At 35.4% G+C, this 15370-nt stretch overlaps 2 protein-coding genes and 3 non-coding genes across 5 annotated transcripts; all 5 read right to left on the bottom strand.

Moving 5' to 3' along the window:
• Positions 1 to 4548: 4548 nt before the first annotated feature.
• On the bottom strand, positions 4549 to 9308 carry nkx6-1 (NK6 homeobox 1). The gene is made up of 3 exons (XM_039688100.2): positions 6489 to 9308; positions 6191 to 6363; positions 4549 to 5526 (listed from the first exon to the last, which is right to left on the bottom strand). The coding sequence occupies exons 1-3, from the start codon at positions 7021 to 7023 to the stop codon at positions 5281 to 5283; spliced, it is 954 nt and encodes a 317-aa protein (XP_039544034.1). The 5' UTR covers positions 7024 to 9308; the 3' UTR covers positions 4549 to 5280.
• A 131-nt stretch (positions 9309 to 9439) lies between these two features.
• On the bottom strand, positions 9440 to 13013 carry rpl17 (ribosomal protein L17). The gene is made up of 7 exons (XM_039688102.2): positions 12934 to 13013; positions 12384 to 12433; positions 12262 to 12302; positions 10724 to 10858; positions 10018 to 10116; positions 9700 to 9891; positions 9440 to 9517 (listed from the first exon to the last, which is right to left on the bottom strand). The coding sequence occupies exons 2-7, from the start codon at positions 12421 to 12423 to the stop codon at positions 9470 to 9472; spliced, it is 555 nt and encodes a 184-aa protein (XP_039544036.1). The 5' UTR covers positions 12424 to 12433; positions 12934 to 13013; the 3' UTR covers positions 9440 to 9469.
• LOC120490900 (small nucleolar RNA SNORD58) lies at positions 9591 to 9656 on the bottom strand. The gene has a single exon (XR_005625143.1). It is a non-coding gene; the product is annotated as a small nucleolar RNA SNORD58 (small nucleolar RNA).
• On the bottom strand, positions 10602 to 10669 carry LOC120490899 (small nucleolar RNA SNORD58). Its single transcript, XR_005625142.1, has one exon. It is a non-coding gene; the product is annotated as a small nucleolar RNA SNORD58 (small nucleolar RNA).
• On the bottom strand, positions 10941 to 11008 carry LOC120490903 (small nucleolar RNA SNORD58). The gene has a single exon (XR_005625146.1). It is a non-coding gene; the product is annotated as a small nucleolar RNA SNORD58 (small nucleolar RNA).
• Positions 13014 to 15370: the final 2357 nt, after the last annotated feature.

Here is a 15370-nt window from a genome sequence, read left to right as displayed (position 1 = left end):
TTTTTTGTCCTAAGAACATAAGATAATATTTTATTAACATTATCGGAAGAGCATTTGTAACTTTGAGAGAACCTTGCCACAACATTAGCTAACGTTCTGCGAACATTCCCGGTTAAATAAAAATGTGTGGTATAAATATAGCAACATGGGAGAAGCATAAAGTGTATTTTTATGGACCCTATGTTATCATTAAGGGAAGAGTTAAAAGGTATAATAAGAGCCAAATCCTCCGTGCAAGAAAACCTCCCATGAAGCTCATTGCACTGTGACAAGCAACCAGGGTTTTCATAATAGGGGATCCCAAGGTGCTCTTTATCAGGACTCTCCAAATGGTTGAGAAATAGATAAGGCCTCAGGCGCATGTAAGCCAGCATTCATTCTCTACGGCTGCAGCCTCTTGTGACACAGTCTTGTATGTAATCTCTTGTAGTACATGTTCAACTGAGAGCACATCAATGGCTTTCTTTATCCAAAACACACAGTTATCAGCAAATTAGTCACATCACTAAATGTCCAAATGACATCAAAGTGCCATGGATGAAGATATGTGTGGAGATCAACACTGAGTATGGGAACTGCAGATGAGATCCAATAGTGGATTATTTTGTTAATCTTTTTTAAACTTTATATATATATATATATATATATATATATATATATAGAGAGAGAGAGAGAGAGAGAGAGAGAGAGAGAGAGAGAGAGAGAGAAACTGAAACCAGAATTGAAAAATATGACTCCTCCGATTAATGAGCCAGAATTTTAAATTTGACAAGAACAGGAATTTACCCAATCCTCTCTCTCTCTGTAAAAAAAATAATATTTTTTCATGATTTGTAATCACAACATTATTTCTTTTGTCAAATCAACTTAAATAATTTATGTAGTTCAGACAAGACAACATAATATTTTAAGTTTCTGATGATTAAATCAATCACCTTCATTGTATTAACTCAATTTTTCTATTTCAATGAACTTAAATTTTTAAAGCAGCAGGTTACTTCATTTTTTAAGTTATACCAACATTTTTTTACAGTCTCTCTCTCTTTCTCTCTCCTGTTTAATGTCTCTATTGCTGAATGGTACACTGAATGACATGATAATTTTCATTAAAATATAGAACACATTGATACATTAAAATAATGAACAGGAAGTTGAACTGGAATGACTGGAATGAGGAGGAAGTTACAGCATTGTAATTTAGAGAAATTAAGCACAGGTTAATTTCTGCGAAATTAAGTGTTCTTCCACCCTGGTCTACAAACATTAATTCATTAAACATTACATAAACTGTGATCAGTTGACTTAACTTAAAAAAAACATGAAGAAACCTGTTACCTTCAAATAATTAGGTATAAACTCCATGTGTAATTGAAAAAAATAAGTTATGTGAACTTAACAATTCCACATAATTTATATATTTTTTCAATCAGGCATGAATTGTATTTAATAATATATCTATCTATCTATATATCCATCTTTTTTTCTTTCTTTCTTTCTTTCTTTCTTTCTTTCTTTCTTTCTTTATATCTAAAACGTTTTTTATTACTTTTTTCAAAATTTTCAAACAAGTTATTATCTAAATGTATTTTTTCCAGCATGTACATTTCTGAAATGCACTTTCTGTAGCTGCTTTGAAACAATATGTATTGTGAAAAGCGCTATACAAATAAATTTGAATTGAATTGAAAGTTAAAATGTCTTGTTATGAATTTCTTTGAATTTCAATTAATTTACTGCTGCCCAGTTTAAATTTGGGAATTTAAAATTAATTAATGAATCTGGTGATAAACTGTACATTTTCAATATGCATGTCATCTCAGGTAAGGGCTATGGGAGGCAAATGCTATTTCTCAACTAATTAACCTCGCTTACAACAAGTGTCTGATGGGAGAGCAGCACTGACCCAGGATCATGTGGCCAGCTGCATCCTCAACACTGTTCCTGGAGCAGTACATCAGCAGGCACTCAGCAGATGCTAAGATGTCTCCCCTGAGGAGCAGACGCCATGTTCACCACACCTGGACCTTGGTGATGGATCATAATTCTACTCAGATCAGGGAACGAGCAAACCTGCAGAACCAACACTATCTCACGACCAATTCGTACGAATTCGACGCATGATTAAAAAGTGGCTAATTCGTAACAATTCATACGACCTCACTCGTACTAATTCGTACGATTTGTCTAAACCCACGTGATGGTTATGTTTAGGGGCGGGGTCAGGGGTAGGTCATTCGTATGAATTCATACGAATTGGCCAATTCGTAAAATATGTACTGCCTGTATGCATGGTCCACCTGCTCTGCCTCTTTCATTGCACTTTAGAAATGTAGGGACATTATATGCATTTGAGTTGAAAATAATATAGAAATTTGTCTATGACGTCTACAATGAAGTATTGTTCACTTAATCATTGATTCCATAAATGAAGAGGAATGGTAAAGAAACCTGTCACTTTAACCCCACTCCATCATTCATACATAATCATAAAACTAATTAATAAAAAGATTAAATAAATCAAAACTTCTTTAGTATTGATCATTTACTAAATAATGGTGCGTTCAAAGTCATCTACTTTCACGTTTTCAGTCGCCCTCGCCATTCAGCATTGTTTGGTTTTTTTGCATTAGCTCATTTCATGATGTGCTCATTTGAAATGGCTTTGTACAGTATACTGCTAATGAGCATATTCATGAATGTATTTTAATGTGAAGCAATCAGAGATTAATTGTTGTAGATGAGAGTTCATTAAGCTCTCGCTCAACAGTAATTTGATACCTTATTGACATCAGGTCATTGGCCTACACATGTAGCAAAATAAGGATAGATTCATTAGAGTTTGACATAATCTCGAGCCTACAAGAAATGATGCAATGAAAACAACGTGGATGTTTTTGGAAAACACTACAAGACAAATCGTTAAAACGGATAAGAAACAAATATAGCTAGGTTTATAGTATACGTTTTCGTATTGAAAACGTTCTCTAATGTCTGTTTATTATTATTATTATTATTATTATTATTATTGGAAAGTCAAAGCCCTGTTGGGTAAATTTGATTGATGCAACCACCGAATAAAAGAGAACATGTTGCAAAAGTTGAAAAATGTTTAATTGCAGTTAGAATGCTGGAAACAAACAAGGCAAAATTCAACATGTGTCAGGAAGAATGTTCAATTTTATTTTATTGTAGCCTATTAATGAAAACTTTCTTGCAAATTGGTTGGAATGATAATGATATTTTTAATTTAAGCGTATGATTTGCTCAAAGAAACCAAAGAAAAGTTGTTAAAATGGAATTTCATCTCAGAACCATGACATTGGTTGATGCATGACATTCTGTGATGCATCAAATCATCAGGCATTCTGCTTTTTTTATATGATAATAACCTTTATAGGCTATAGTTTAGCCCTATATATCTTTAAAATAGGCTATATATATATATATATATATATATATATATATATATATATATATATTGTTGTTTTATCGTAACTTTTTAGTTGTAAATTCAACCTAAATAGTTTTATTTCATACACGATTTTATAGGCTATGCACTGAGACACATCCAATTGCCAAGTGCATGAGATTAGTCGCCTTTGTCAATTCGATAACGTGCAAAATGCTGAACATCTAAAGGCTGTCATGTGGCTAAATGTTTTCGCCCGGATTAATAACAGTTTTAAAACATCTCGTTTTTTTGGCAACCCTTTATAAAACTCGAGTTGCATCACAATAAATATCATTAGGCTAGATGAGTAAAATGAATAGCCTAGAAATAAAAATGTGAGTGTTTTAATTATTATTATTTATAACTGCCTAGTGACTACAATAATGCAGCATCGCTTCCATAAAAAATAAAAATCATATTGGTTGATAAACTGTGGAGAAGCATTGAACATGCTGTCCTTCAAAAATACCAGCTCAAAATATTTTCTGATAGTACAACGTTGCACGGTGCATCATCTCACCTTATAAATTAAAAATTTCTGTTGGTTAGTTGAGAACAAATCGGTTGAGTGGTTTTCAATTTCCAAAGAACATGGTGATCTAATCGCGCGAATCAGCTGACATATTGAAGCTGTGACGCGATCAGCTGAAGACCAAACGCTTTATTACTTTCATTTTCCCACCAGTTATGTCTTTTTTTCATCGACATTTCTCAATGAACGAAAATATATCGAAAAAATCTACTAAATTATGTTAGAGTTCAGAGCAATTGTCTTTAAATCAGTTGTATTCACACAGAGCAATAACAAAACAGGTTTATTTAATTACTGAAATGAAACAGATCACTGTGTTGATGTAGTCGAATAACGAATAATAATACAAAATATTTATAGGACTATATATAAAATACATTTTAATAAGAGTTTCCATGTCAATAACTCACTAAAAGTGAGACACTTGTAGCGAAGATTCAATAATTAATCAAGAATCGGCCAGCGTATGTAGCCTATTAATGCTTGAAAACTTCGTTTAAGTTTATTCACAAAATATTTATATTCGATTTGAATTTGATAATAACAGAAAGAAAAAAATATCCCATATGTTTAACATTTTATTAAATAAAAGTGCAATACACAACCTGCAAGGCGCATTTTGCAGGATTCAAACACTGTTACAAACTTAAAATATCATAAATTAATCATGAAAAAAAAAAATAAAGAAACATTCTAACATTGGGAGACGAACACTAGCATTATATTACAAATATATGGTTAGGTGTTTGTTTATATTTACACTTGTTATGGCCTTTTGTTTTTTTTTTTTTGGCTGAGCCTCAATTGAGGCTGTCGCTTATGTCTTTAACCATCAGTGGTAAAAATGATTCTATGTTTCCATGGTTGATTATTTTTTAAGGACCAAAAGGGCTGGCAACTTATACCCATAGACAAAAAATAAAATAATTATGAGCACCTATACAAATTAATATGAAAATGCAAATCACAAAGCCTAAACCAAAAATTAAACTGAGGCGAAGTGAACAAATTCTGCCATGTTTACTATTCAAAATATTTTACACATAAATATTCACAGTAATATAATTGCCTATGCGATACAACTCACGCTGTTAATTTACAAAAATGTACCGTTGTCTTTAAGTTGAAACGTGTCTTTGCAGACACTGATGCACGTTCAGCTCCACCAATAGTGCATATTCCTCTGATTTGCATCCTTCCTCTCAAACCAGAGCTCAAACTTGGTGAAAAACAGTAGCCTACAGAATTATTTTTGTCACTTCTTGATGAATATGACAACCCATCTCCCGCTTCCGCTTTACGAGCTCTCGTTTTCCGATGTGTGGATAATAAGAGCTGAGTTTGGTTTGTGTTTTTTCAGTAACTGCGTTATTTTTTCATCGTCCGAGTTTGGGTCTAAAGGTTTGTTGTAGTCGTCGTCGTCGTCTTCATTTTCCGAGGCCCCTTTTAGCCTTTCGGTCTCTGAATCTTGTTTTTTCTTCGCCGTGGCCATTTCAGCCGCGTGTCGTTTTCTCCATTTTGTTCTTCGGTTTTGAAACCACACCTTTACAATTAAAAAAGAGATAAAACCGAATTTTAATCCACAAACAAATTATGATATATCTTCATCCAAAAAAAAAAAAAAAAAAAAAAAAATCAGCATATCAAGTGCGAATTATAATTGCATGTCGTCCAAAAACATTTTTCGGTGTCAAACAAATTAAACAGATTTTTACTGCATGAAAAGGCAGATAGATTTAAAAAATAAAATAAAAATCCTATCCTATTCTATGCATTAAATATATCTGTATCCTACTCCAATCGGAAGCTAAATAGGCTGAGATATTCAATCAAATAACTAGCCTATATCAACGGATATATAATTATTAATTCAGGTATTTAATTAAATTGCAACAACAACAAAAAATGCAGTGCAGTGCAATTTTATAAAAATATATTTGTTTTAAGATAACTCCATGACTGGATAACTTTAATATAGCCTGTATATGAAACTATTTTTTTAAATGTAAATACATTAGAGAAATAAATTGACCCATAAAAGTTATAAATTAACAGATAGCCTATAGGAAGGTATGAATAAATACATTTAATAGGCCGATCCCAAATTGATTTTTTTTTCTTAAAAGCTACATTGAATTAAGGAATAATCAAGTCAGTCAAGGTGTTCCCCTCTCACACATAGGCTAAACTAAACTATTAGGACCTACCTTGACTTGGCTCTCTGTCATTCCTAAAGAGTAGGCCAACCGCGCTCTCTCGGGTCCAGCTAAATATTTCGTTTGCTCGAAAGTTTTTTCCAGAGCGAAAATTTGTTGCCCGGAAAACGTTGGTCGAGTGTGTTTCCTTTTTCCATCTTTGTCCAGAAGCACTGAGTTTTGATCTGTAGGAGGGCAAAATAAAAAATAAAAATCAGCTATGGTTATTTTTACACCCTATGATTAACTGTGCCAAATCAATCGCTAACACCCTTTCAAAAAAGTTATCACGAATGAATCGCGCACTTACGTGGTGAACATGCAAATCTGGCGTCTCTCCAGTGCGGGCTTTGCATGACTCCAGGCCAGAATATCGGGGTTCTGCCTGGCAGGTCTGTCAGTGGTTTCGGATAGCGAGCCACCGCCACGGCACTGGGGCTGAAATACAGCCCTGGAGGCGGCGGGGGACTCAGGCTGCTGAAACGGGGCAGTCCGGACAAGATCCCAGCGGGAGAAGATGCCGCCGCTGCCATTCCGGTGACCATCGACGGGCGACTGAGGATGTCGTTTATTCCGTGAGGGGTGGCGACCGAGCACTGTTGGTGTGATCCGAGAGCTGAAAGTCCACTGGATGTTTTGATCCCCGGGGACGACACGGGGATACCACCTGGATTCGGAGAGGTAGCTGTCGGTGAAGTGGAGGATGCTGGTCCAGTGGAAGATAACGGGTAGGCTGGGTAAAGGGGTGTCTTCATTTCGGTCATACTGTGTAAAGCAGCTAAAGGTGGGGTATTGAGTAGGAAAGCGCTCTGGCGAGACCCGTCCATTTGCCCCACCGCTAACATAACCAAGAAACTACAACTTTAACTAAATATTGCGCAAGAAGCAAAACGGTGGAGACCGGAGAAAAACGTGAACACGGACGTAGAATAGCCTACCGAGAAGAAAAACGAAACAAAACAGGCTACCTCACAATCTCAAGCCTTCAGACAAAAAGTAATTTCTCTAAAGAAAATCCCAGTCAGATGTACCGAAGCTTCAAACCCATCTCCTCTGGCAAAATCCATACCCTTCTTTCAGAGCTTGCAAATATGGCATGCTACAACAGAGAGCCGTCCTTTAAAAGATAGAGTGTTTTAAAATCTATAAATAAAAAGAGAGTCTTTCTGGGTAGTTCACATGAAGATCTGGAAGATAATAAAACATTTTCATCAACCTGCTGTCTTTTGCTGCAAAAAGTCAAAACTTTGAGAGCGTGCCTGGGAAAGTAGAGGGGCTCGGTGGGGTGTGATTGGCTGAGCCCGTCGGTGACGTGCTACGTGTCAGCTGAGTGCCTCTGTCTGAACTGAATTTAGGAGTATGTCCTCATTGGTTCTCATTTGCACATTAAAAGAGCTGCCATCCGACCCACTATTAAATACAAAAAGGGGACAAAATCAATTTAGTCAATTTGAGATCTATTTCTTAAATAAAGGGACATCTGCATGCGTGCCGGTCATGTGAGGCAGTGGGATATCTTATGAGCTTAAAGGTCTCTGTGGATATGCAGCGCTTAAACACTCCGATAAATCACAGCACAATCACAGAAGGTTTAAGCTTGAATAAACACTATCATTTTACACCGGTGTTTTGCCAGATGATCATATTTTTACTCTTTTAATTCATTTTATAACTGAATCATTTTAGCCTATCTATTTTTAATTCCTTTTATAACTGTTTTGTTTATTTTGTAGTGATTTTAATTCATATCAGTGTAAATCACTTTGAATTGCCATAGTGTAATGCGAAATATGCTATATAAATAAACTTGCCTTGCCTACAACTTTGAACTCCACCCGGCTAACTGTATTTCCCAGTCTCATCAAAACCCCAAATTGATATTGGATTTTTTATTATTGGCAAATATTACTCTATTATTTGGTTTCTTCTGAATAAACTGATCGCCAGCTGAATAAAAGTGAAATATCAGAAACTCACACCTGCTGTTTTAAAGGTTATGTAGCATACATCTCTCTATGCATATAAGCCACATTCTGTATTAATCTAGGCTAATTAGCAAAACACCAGTATTAGTGTATTGAAGATGAAGAGGCTGACTTGTTACAGAATATTATTTAAATCGCCTAAGTTAATGCAATAAAACCAAAGAGCAACATTTTGTGTCATGATGATGTATGCTTTACTCTGCTATCCTACTCCAACTAAGGTTTATAACCTAATGTAAACTGCAGTGTTGCAGCATCTAGTGGTCAAAGAGTAAAATAGCATTCACTGGGATGTGGCAACTAATGCAACCCTCCTGTTGCATTAAAAATTGCCCGATTCATGATTACTGTCGTATATTTGTATTTTTCATAAAATATATCTACACAAATGGGATTCATAGATTTACTCTTAGAAATAAAATGGAGTAACAAATATAATACTAACGCATATTTGTACTACACAATTCTATTAAATTACGCATTTTTTGAATAAACTCAGAAAAAGCAAAAAAAAAAAATCTCAAGATTAAGAATTCACGTTCAAGTCCAGAAAAGAAAAATGTAATTCCTTGGTATTACTTCCACATATAGCCTACATAACCTATGCTGTGTCCCTCAAGAGAAAATCTCTTGCAAAGAAGATTTGCGGTGCAGCAGCGCCCTCTAATGTTGAACTTAGCATTATGTCCTCTGCTAGTGCACGGAGGTCATACCAAAAACACAACGGTTTATTAATGAGGCAAGACTTGTTTTAATCCACCTAAAAATACTGTCAATATGTTGTTACATAAATACAAACTCTGGTTGTATCTTTTGCTGACTGTATAATTTTTCAACACCTGATTAGAAAAGTATTTTAATCATTGACAACTAAAATATTGAATCTAACTAGTTAGTTAAACACCAAGGGTTTCATTTTAAACTCTGTTGCTTTATCACCACAAATCTTTTTGGCATTTTATCTTCACAAGATAAAAGTACACAAATAAATACACTGAAGAATGATTTAAATTGAATTAAGTCTTTGTTTAATGCACTGTTTATTACACAATAGAAAATAGACCCACTATTTTTTAATTTTTGGGCTGATTAAGTCCATAGTCAGAAATTGTAGTGTTCTGCCTGTCAAGTGTCAAATAACCCAACTTTGGCTTAGTACTGACATATTTCTGTTTGGCACTAGTGGACTATTTGAGAAGTTTGACACCCCCCCCCCCCCCCCTTTTAAAATGACATGAGAAAAACTGAATATACAAGAAAATAAGCAGAGTCAATGTGTAGTACGAACAATGGACTTTATTTACATTTACTCCCGAGCCATCAGCTTCTGCTTCTTCAGTTTCTTCTGAGAAACCTGCAATGAGAAAACAAATACAAGTTAATGTGCATTCAACAAGAAACTCCACAACTCCATTAAATGCACAATGGCTGCTCAGAAAAGTACATTCTTTTCATCATTAATCCAAAGGTGTCCTAAGTGGTCATCATTACAGCCAAGTGAAATATTTTACTTCAGAAGAACATTAACAACCATACCTTTTTCTTCTGAGACACCTCCTCCTCTGGTTTGGGAACGATCTGTTCCTTCTCCGTGAGGATCATTTCGATGTGGCATGGGGAGCTCATGTAGGGGTTGATGCGTCCATGGGCACGGTAAGTACGCCTACGCATCTTTGGGGCCTTGTTCACCTGAATGTGCTCAATCACCAGAGAGTCCACATCCAAACCCTACAAGATCACATTGTGGGATGAAATAAAGCCAACACCCTAATAGTGATAAAGCTGCATTCATGCAAGCCAAATATTCCAAGTTGAAATGAAAATGTATTAGTGCATTTGTTCATAAGGTCCTACCTTGAGCTCAGCGTTGCTTTCTGCATTCTTCAGCATGTGGAGCAGGAACTCTGCGCTTTTCTTGGGCCAACGTCCCTGAGTCCAGTTATGCTGCTTGGCCTAAAAAAAAAAAAAAAAAAAGGAAAATAACAACAACACCTGTAAGCCTAAACGTTATCTTAAACTGAAACACTGAACTGACTTCTAAAGTTTGGGGTCAGTAAGATTTTCAAAGAAATCAATACTCATTCAGCAAGAATGTATTACATTTGTGAAAGTGAACAGTGACTAAATGACAGTAAAGACTTTAAATATAAATAAAAAAACAGATTTATGAAAAGAATTTAAATCTTTCTATTTAAAAAAAAACAAACATTTTCCACGAATTTAACAGAACAACTATTTTTAACAATACATGTATGAGCATTAAATCAGCATGATTTCTGATTAATGCTGGAAATGTAGCTTTGACGTTAGAATTAAAACAAGTTTATATATTGAAAGTTATTTTTAAGATGTAATATTTCACAATATTACCAATTTGACAAATGCAACCTGAAGCATAAGACTTTTACAGAACCCAAACTTTTGAACTCAGAATAAATGTTGCTCAGAATAAAGTTGAATTTTCATAGTGAACTCCAAAGGTGTCCTAAGATGGTCATCATTGCAACATGGATGGAATAGTTTTGAAAGGCAGCTTTAAATGAACGGGACAAAATCTCACCTGAGCACAACGGCCAACACCCCCATTGTATCGGCGGAAAGGAACGCACTGGTGCTTCACCATCACATCCTTCAGGTACTTGTTAGCCTTGCGTATGTGCATGCCTTTGATGGCCTGGGCGGTCTCACGGGTGTTCTGAGGGGGGGGAACAGCAAGACATTGATTAATAAAAGTCCACTTCAAGTAAATCAGCCCATCAGCACTTAAACTAAATGTGGCTACTCAGAATATACTTGATTCATTTCATGGTTAATAAAAAGGTGTCCTAAGTAGTCATCATCGCAGCCACAGTGCATTAGCTATTCTATTCAGGCATGGAGTGCAACTGATAGGTACTGACAGGTAAGAATCCCATTCATTTTTGTACAAGTGCCAAGATTTAAATGATAGGTCATTCTAACCTTTCGTTTAAATTAAGAAATACATTATTAATGATCATGAAGTAGCTATTTGACTGCACCAAAATCACAAAGGAAACTAAAATCACACCAAAAGATAAAGGGCAGGCTGCATCTGAAATAGCATTTCACATCTATATGATAGGTAAAAACAGCATGTGACAATAGCACATCCAAATTCACAGTAGAGTAAGGCTGTGTCCAAAATCATACTCCCGAGTAGGTATTATTTTGAATAAGTAATTACTTCGACTAAAAAAAGTATGTTCTATATAGTATGATTGCGTGCGGTATGAATGTAAACCGGACGGACTACTTTCGCCATGCTGTCATTATCGTGCAAGCTACCAGTGTCAGTTGTGTCACTTCACTGCCATTCATAAATCCTCTCCTATGGCCTTAATGGGACAGTAAACTCACTTCAGGACCTACCTATTTTTTTTTTTAAGATAACTTACTTTGTATTTGTAACCTGGTTAAAAAAAAACACACACTATTCTCAGTTGTAACCAAGTTATGGTCCAGCGATGCATCAGACAAAATCTACAAAAAATTAGAACAAAAATGTACAAAATCTGCTTCACAGTCGCGGTGCTGTCGTCATCGTGTAAAGCCCGCCGCAACGTTTCTGTTTGGTGTGCCGATTTCAATGGATTAGAAATGGGTTTTAATGAGCTGTTTGCCAGACTGACTTGTAGAGCAAATCTTAATTTACCAGAAGTTGTCTGGGTTTTCCCAGGCTAATGTTTTCAAACAAACTTTACACCTTATAGTAAGGAAGCATCCGATTTCAGATACAGCAAAATAAGCCAAATGCAATTTCAGATGCAGCCATTGAACTTTTGATTTTGCAATGTACTTCATATTTATAAATGCCAATTAACCAACATTTGTCTTCACAAAATTATTTAAACAATGTAATTAAACTCTTTACACTTCAATACAAAGTTATTAATGCAATTAATCTTGTTCTTACAAGCAAAAATTATCATTCCTATGGAGAAAATGCTCCCATTATGGTTGCTAAATAACAAGGTGATCACTGTGGCACTTAGCAATACAACCTGTGAGCAGTAGGCCTACTTAAAGTTGGTTCACACAGATCATGTATGTCAGCGTCTTGAATCAATTGAGTCTTACCTTGAAGTGAACACGAAGGTTGGAGCCCCTCGACTTGCATGCTGTTGAAAACACAAACAATTAAACCCATGTTCAGTAATGCACAGCCATTTGGCTAAAAAGTAACTTAGCTACCAACTCACACTTAGTCGGGTTCTCTGGGTCGAGTGAGTAGCGGACCATTTTCAGTGATCTATACGGAGAGAACGAATCAAAACATAGTTAGAAGAACAGGCGGAAACCAGATCCCAAACTCGACAAACAAAAAAAGCCACCGTTAATGAACGTCCACAAAGATAAAACACACTGATACTAGAAATAATAAGGGCACCGCGTGATACATACATCGATTCATACACAGAAATGGCTATGTCTAACAACAATTAATATCTAATGATATTACTACTCAATCATATTTTCTATTCGTAAGCTCTTAAGCACATGTGGTTACATTCATGTAAAGGAAGAGTCCCTTTCCGAAACTAGAAAATGGCAGAACACGGGCGATCATCTATACCATAACACAACATAATATTTTAACTTCGGCATCATATAAGTCATATTCTCTGAGAATGCTAAAAACAACATGAGTAAAAGCGTCGATGTGATATTTGAGCGTAAAAGTCTTTGATGGCATTGATATAAAGGGATTATTTTGGACATCGCTGCAGTGGGATTCGTATGGGCACTTACGTTCTCGGGCCGCAGAAGGGAAGAGGAAGTGAAAGGCATTCTGGGAGAACAAATCCGTTTTTGCTTCTTCGTGGGCCGTCAACTGCACCAACGAGCGCTCTGATAAAGCGGTAGCGCCGCCAGGTGGCTTAAATTAAAAACAAATCTAAATAATACATTGTCAAAAAAACAAAAAACAAACAAAAAATGTTTTTTTTTTATGTTTTAATGTATGTTTTAATTCATAAAAATAACAATTTATAAATACATTTTATTGATAAAAAATCAAAACAAACAATACAATTAGGTTATAATACAAAATTTCAAATGCTATAGGTGGAGGTATGAGCAATATTCCATTCCAAAAGTGCACATGCTTGTAAAAAAAAATGAAAAAGTTTTTCGAGGGCAATATTTACTCAATATAATGCTTCACTTAATTTTTTAAATACTATAAAACATGCAAAAGACAAAAGGCCAGATTTGTTCCCTGTTAACGTCACTCCAAAATGCATTAAATATGGTTGTGAAACAGTATATTTTTTAATTAAAAAAATACATCTAACAATACAATAAAGTCAACATAAGAGTAACTAAATATTTTGACACATATGTGATATTAATTTTTCACAGCATAAATTGGATCTTTATATATGGACATTTAGGCTATTGCCTTTGGAAAAAAAAAAAGTTTGTATACCAGAGCGCTGTCTTTGGAGTAGGATTCTAGAAAAATAAAAATCTTCAAAATAACAAAGAAATATTTAATATGTAATTTTCTATATAAAATGGTTGAACTATTTATTGAATAACAATAAACATAAATGTAGGGATAACCCTATTAAGATTTAGTAATAAAAAAAAATCCCCATAAAAACTGTTGAAATGTTTCCTTTCCCTGCTAGATGGCAGCACAGGACACCGTTACGAACGCTAACCGGAAGTCTGACCCTTTGTGCTGTTAAAACAGTCTTTTTTCTGTCAGACCTGTCCAAAATATAGGTAGCATGTTTTTTTTATATATATATATATATACAAAAGAAGATTCCATATGTAGTAAAAATTTGTAGGTATCACATAACTCGTCTAAATGTGCAGCATTGTTCATGTGGTGTGATAGGCTTAACAAAGCTTCAAACCAAAATCCTACCCATCAAACCATGCAATAGTGTACATCCTAATATAGCATAGTCAGAACACCTGTTCATGTTTTATATATTGACTTATTTCCAATTGTATTTACCAGTAGTATAGCCTACTTTAGAAATTTGTTAACATTTTAGAGCATTTAATCAGAGCATTTCAGCATTAGATCAACATTAACATTTATTCTATTGATAATAGGCCTTTATTTGACAAATAAATAAAAATCCAAGACAGCTGCTGTTTTAACAGTACTCAAACAAATGTGCTAAGAGGCTACAATTGTTCATTTATCTCAGGATGAAACTGCCCATTGTCATAAGTTGGCTGGCTTCTCTTTTGGAAAATAAGACTATCTGCGGCAGCCACTGCATCAGTCAAAGCGTTTATTTGGCACAAAGCACTGGGCAAGAATTCAGCAAACCTTTAAATGTGTAGCCACAGTCAAAAACTCAATATTGCAACCATATTTCCTGTCAAGAGGTCAAAAGTTTTCCCTCAGTGTGTGAAATGAATACTGCACTCTACGGCTTCATCAGTCAGACAGCTGTCTCCACTCCTTAACGCAGTGCGTTTGTTCTCAGGGTGAGGGACGGTCTGTCAGTGGTGCAGGCCTACACATTGTAGAATTTCATGTTGTTCCCATTAAGATGCTTCTGTTTTTGCTGACCCTCACCTGCACGGAGGTAACGCTTCGGCCTAGCCTCTCACTCCGCAGTATCGAACCGATCCTGCTCGGAAATCTGCTGAATCTCACATGCAGGTTAAATTACGACGCCCCTTGAGAACAACTCCAGAGCACTTCAGGATGATGTTAATGCTGCGACTGGTCAACTTGTACCCAGCATTACATTACAGCAGATTTGTTAGCCTTGCACAGTCTTGTTCAGTGCGACAACAATATATTGATCCATTAAACCTCCCCTGTTATTAAGCCTTTCATATGCTGAGCTCATAAAATATCTTATTTTTCTCCAGGATTTCACTATTGGACATCTGAATGATGTTATGAGCAAGCATTACTTTCTGCTTGCTCATATCCTCATTGCACCTTGTTCTCACTTGCCCAAGCATTTTTTTTTTCTTGCATGATCCTGTTCTTAAATAGGAAACCTTAATATATTTCCAGAGAAACCTTCTATAATCTAATACATTTGTCTTTGTCAGGTAGGAGTTTCTAAGAATTGCACAATCCATTCTAATCACATCTCCTGACATATCTTGATTACTCTTCCATTCCACTGATGGCTCATTATTTTGCTGATTCAATTTAGGCCCAATCTGAAACAGGTTCTACTTTCCATGGTAGTGCATC

The sequence above is a fragment of the Pimephales promelas genome, chromosome 19 (genome assembly GCF_988280905.1).
Source record: "Pimephales promelas chromosome 19, fPimPro1.hap1.1, whole genome shotgun sequence".
In the NCBI taxonomy this organism is placed as follows: domain Eukaryota; kingdom Metazoa; phylum Chordata; class Actinopteri; order Cypriniformes; family Leuciscidae; genus Pimephales; species Pimephales promelas.
This window is presented reverse-complemented; position numbering and strand designations above follow the sequence as displayed.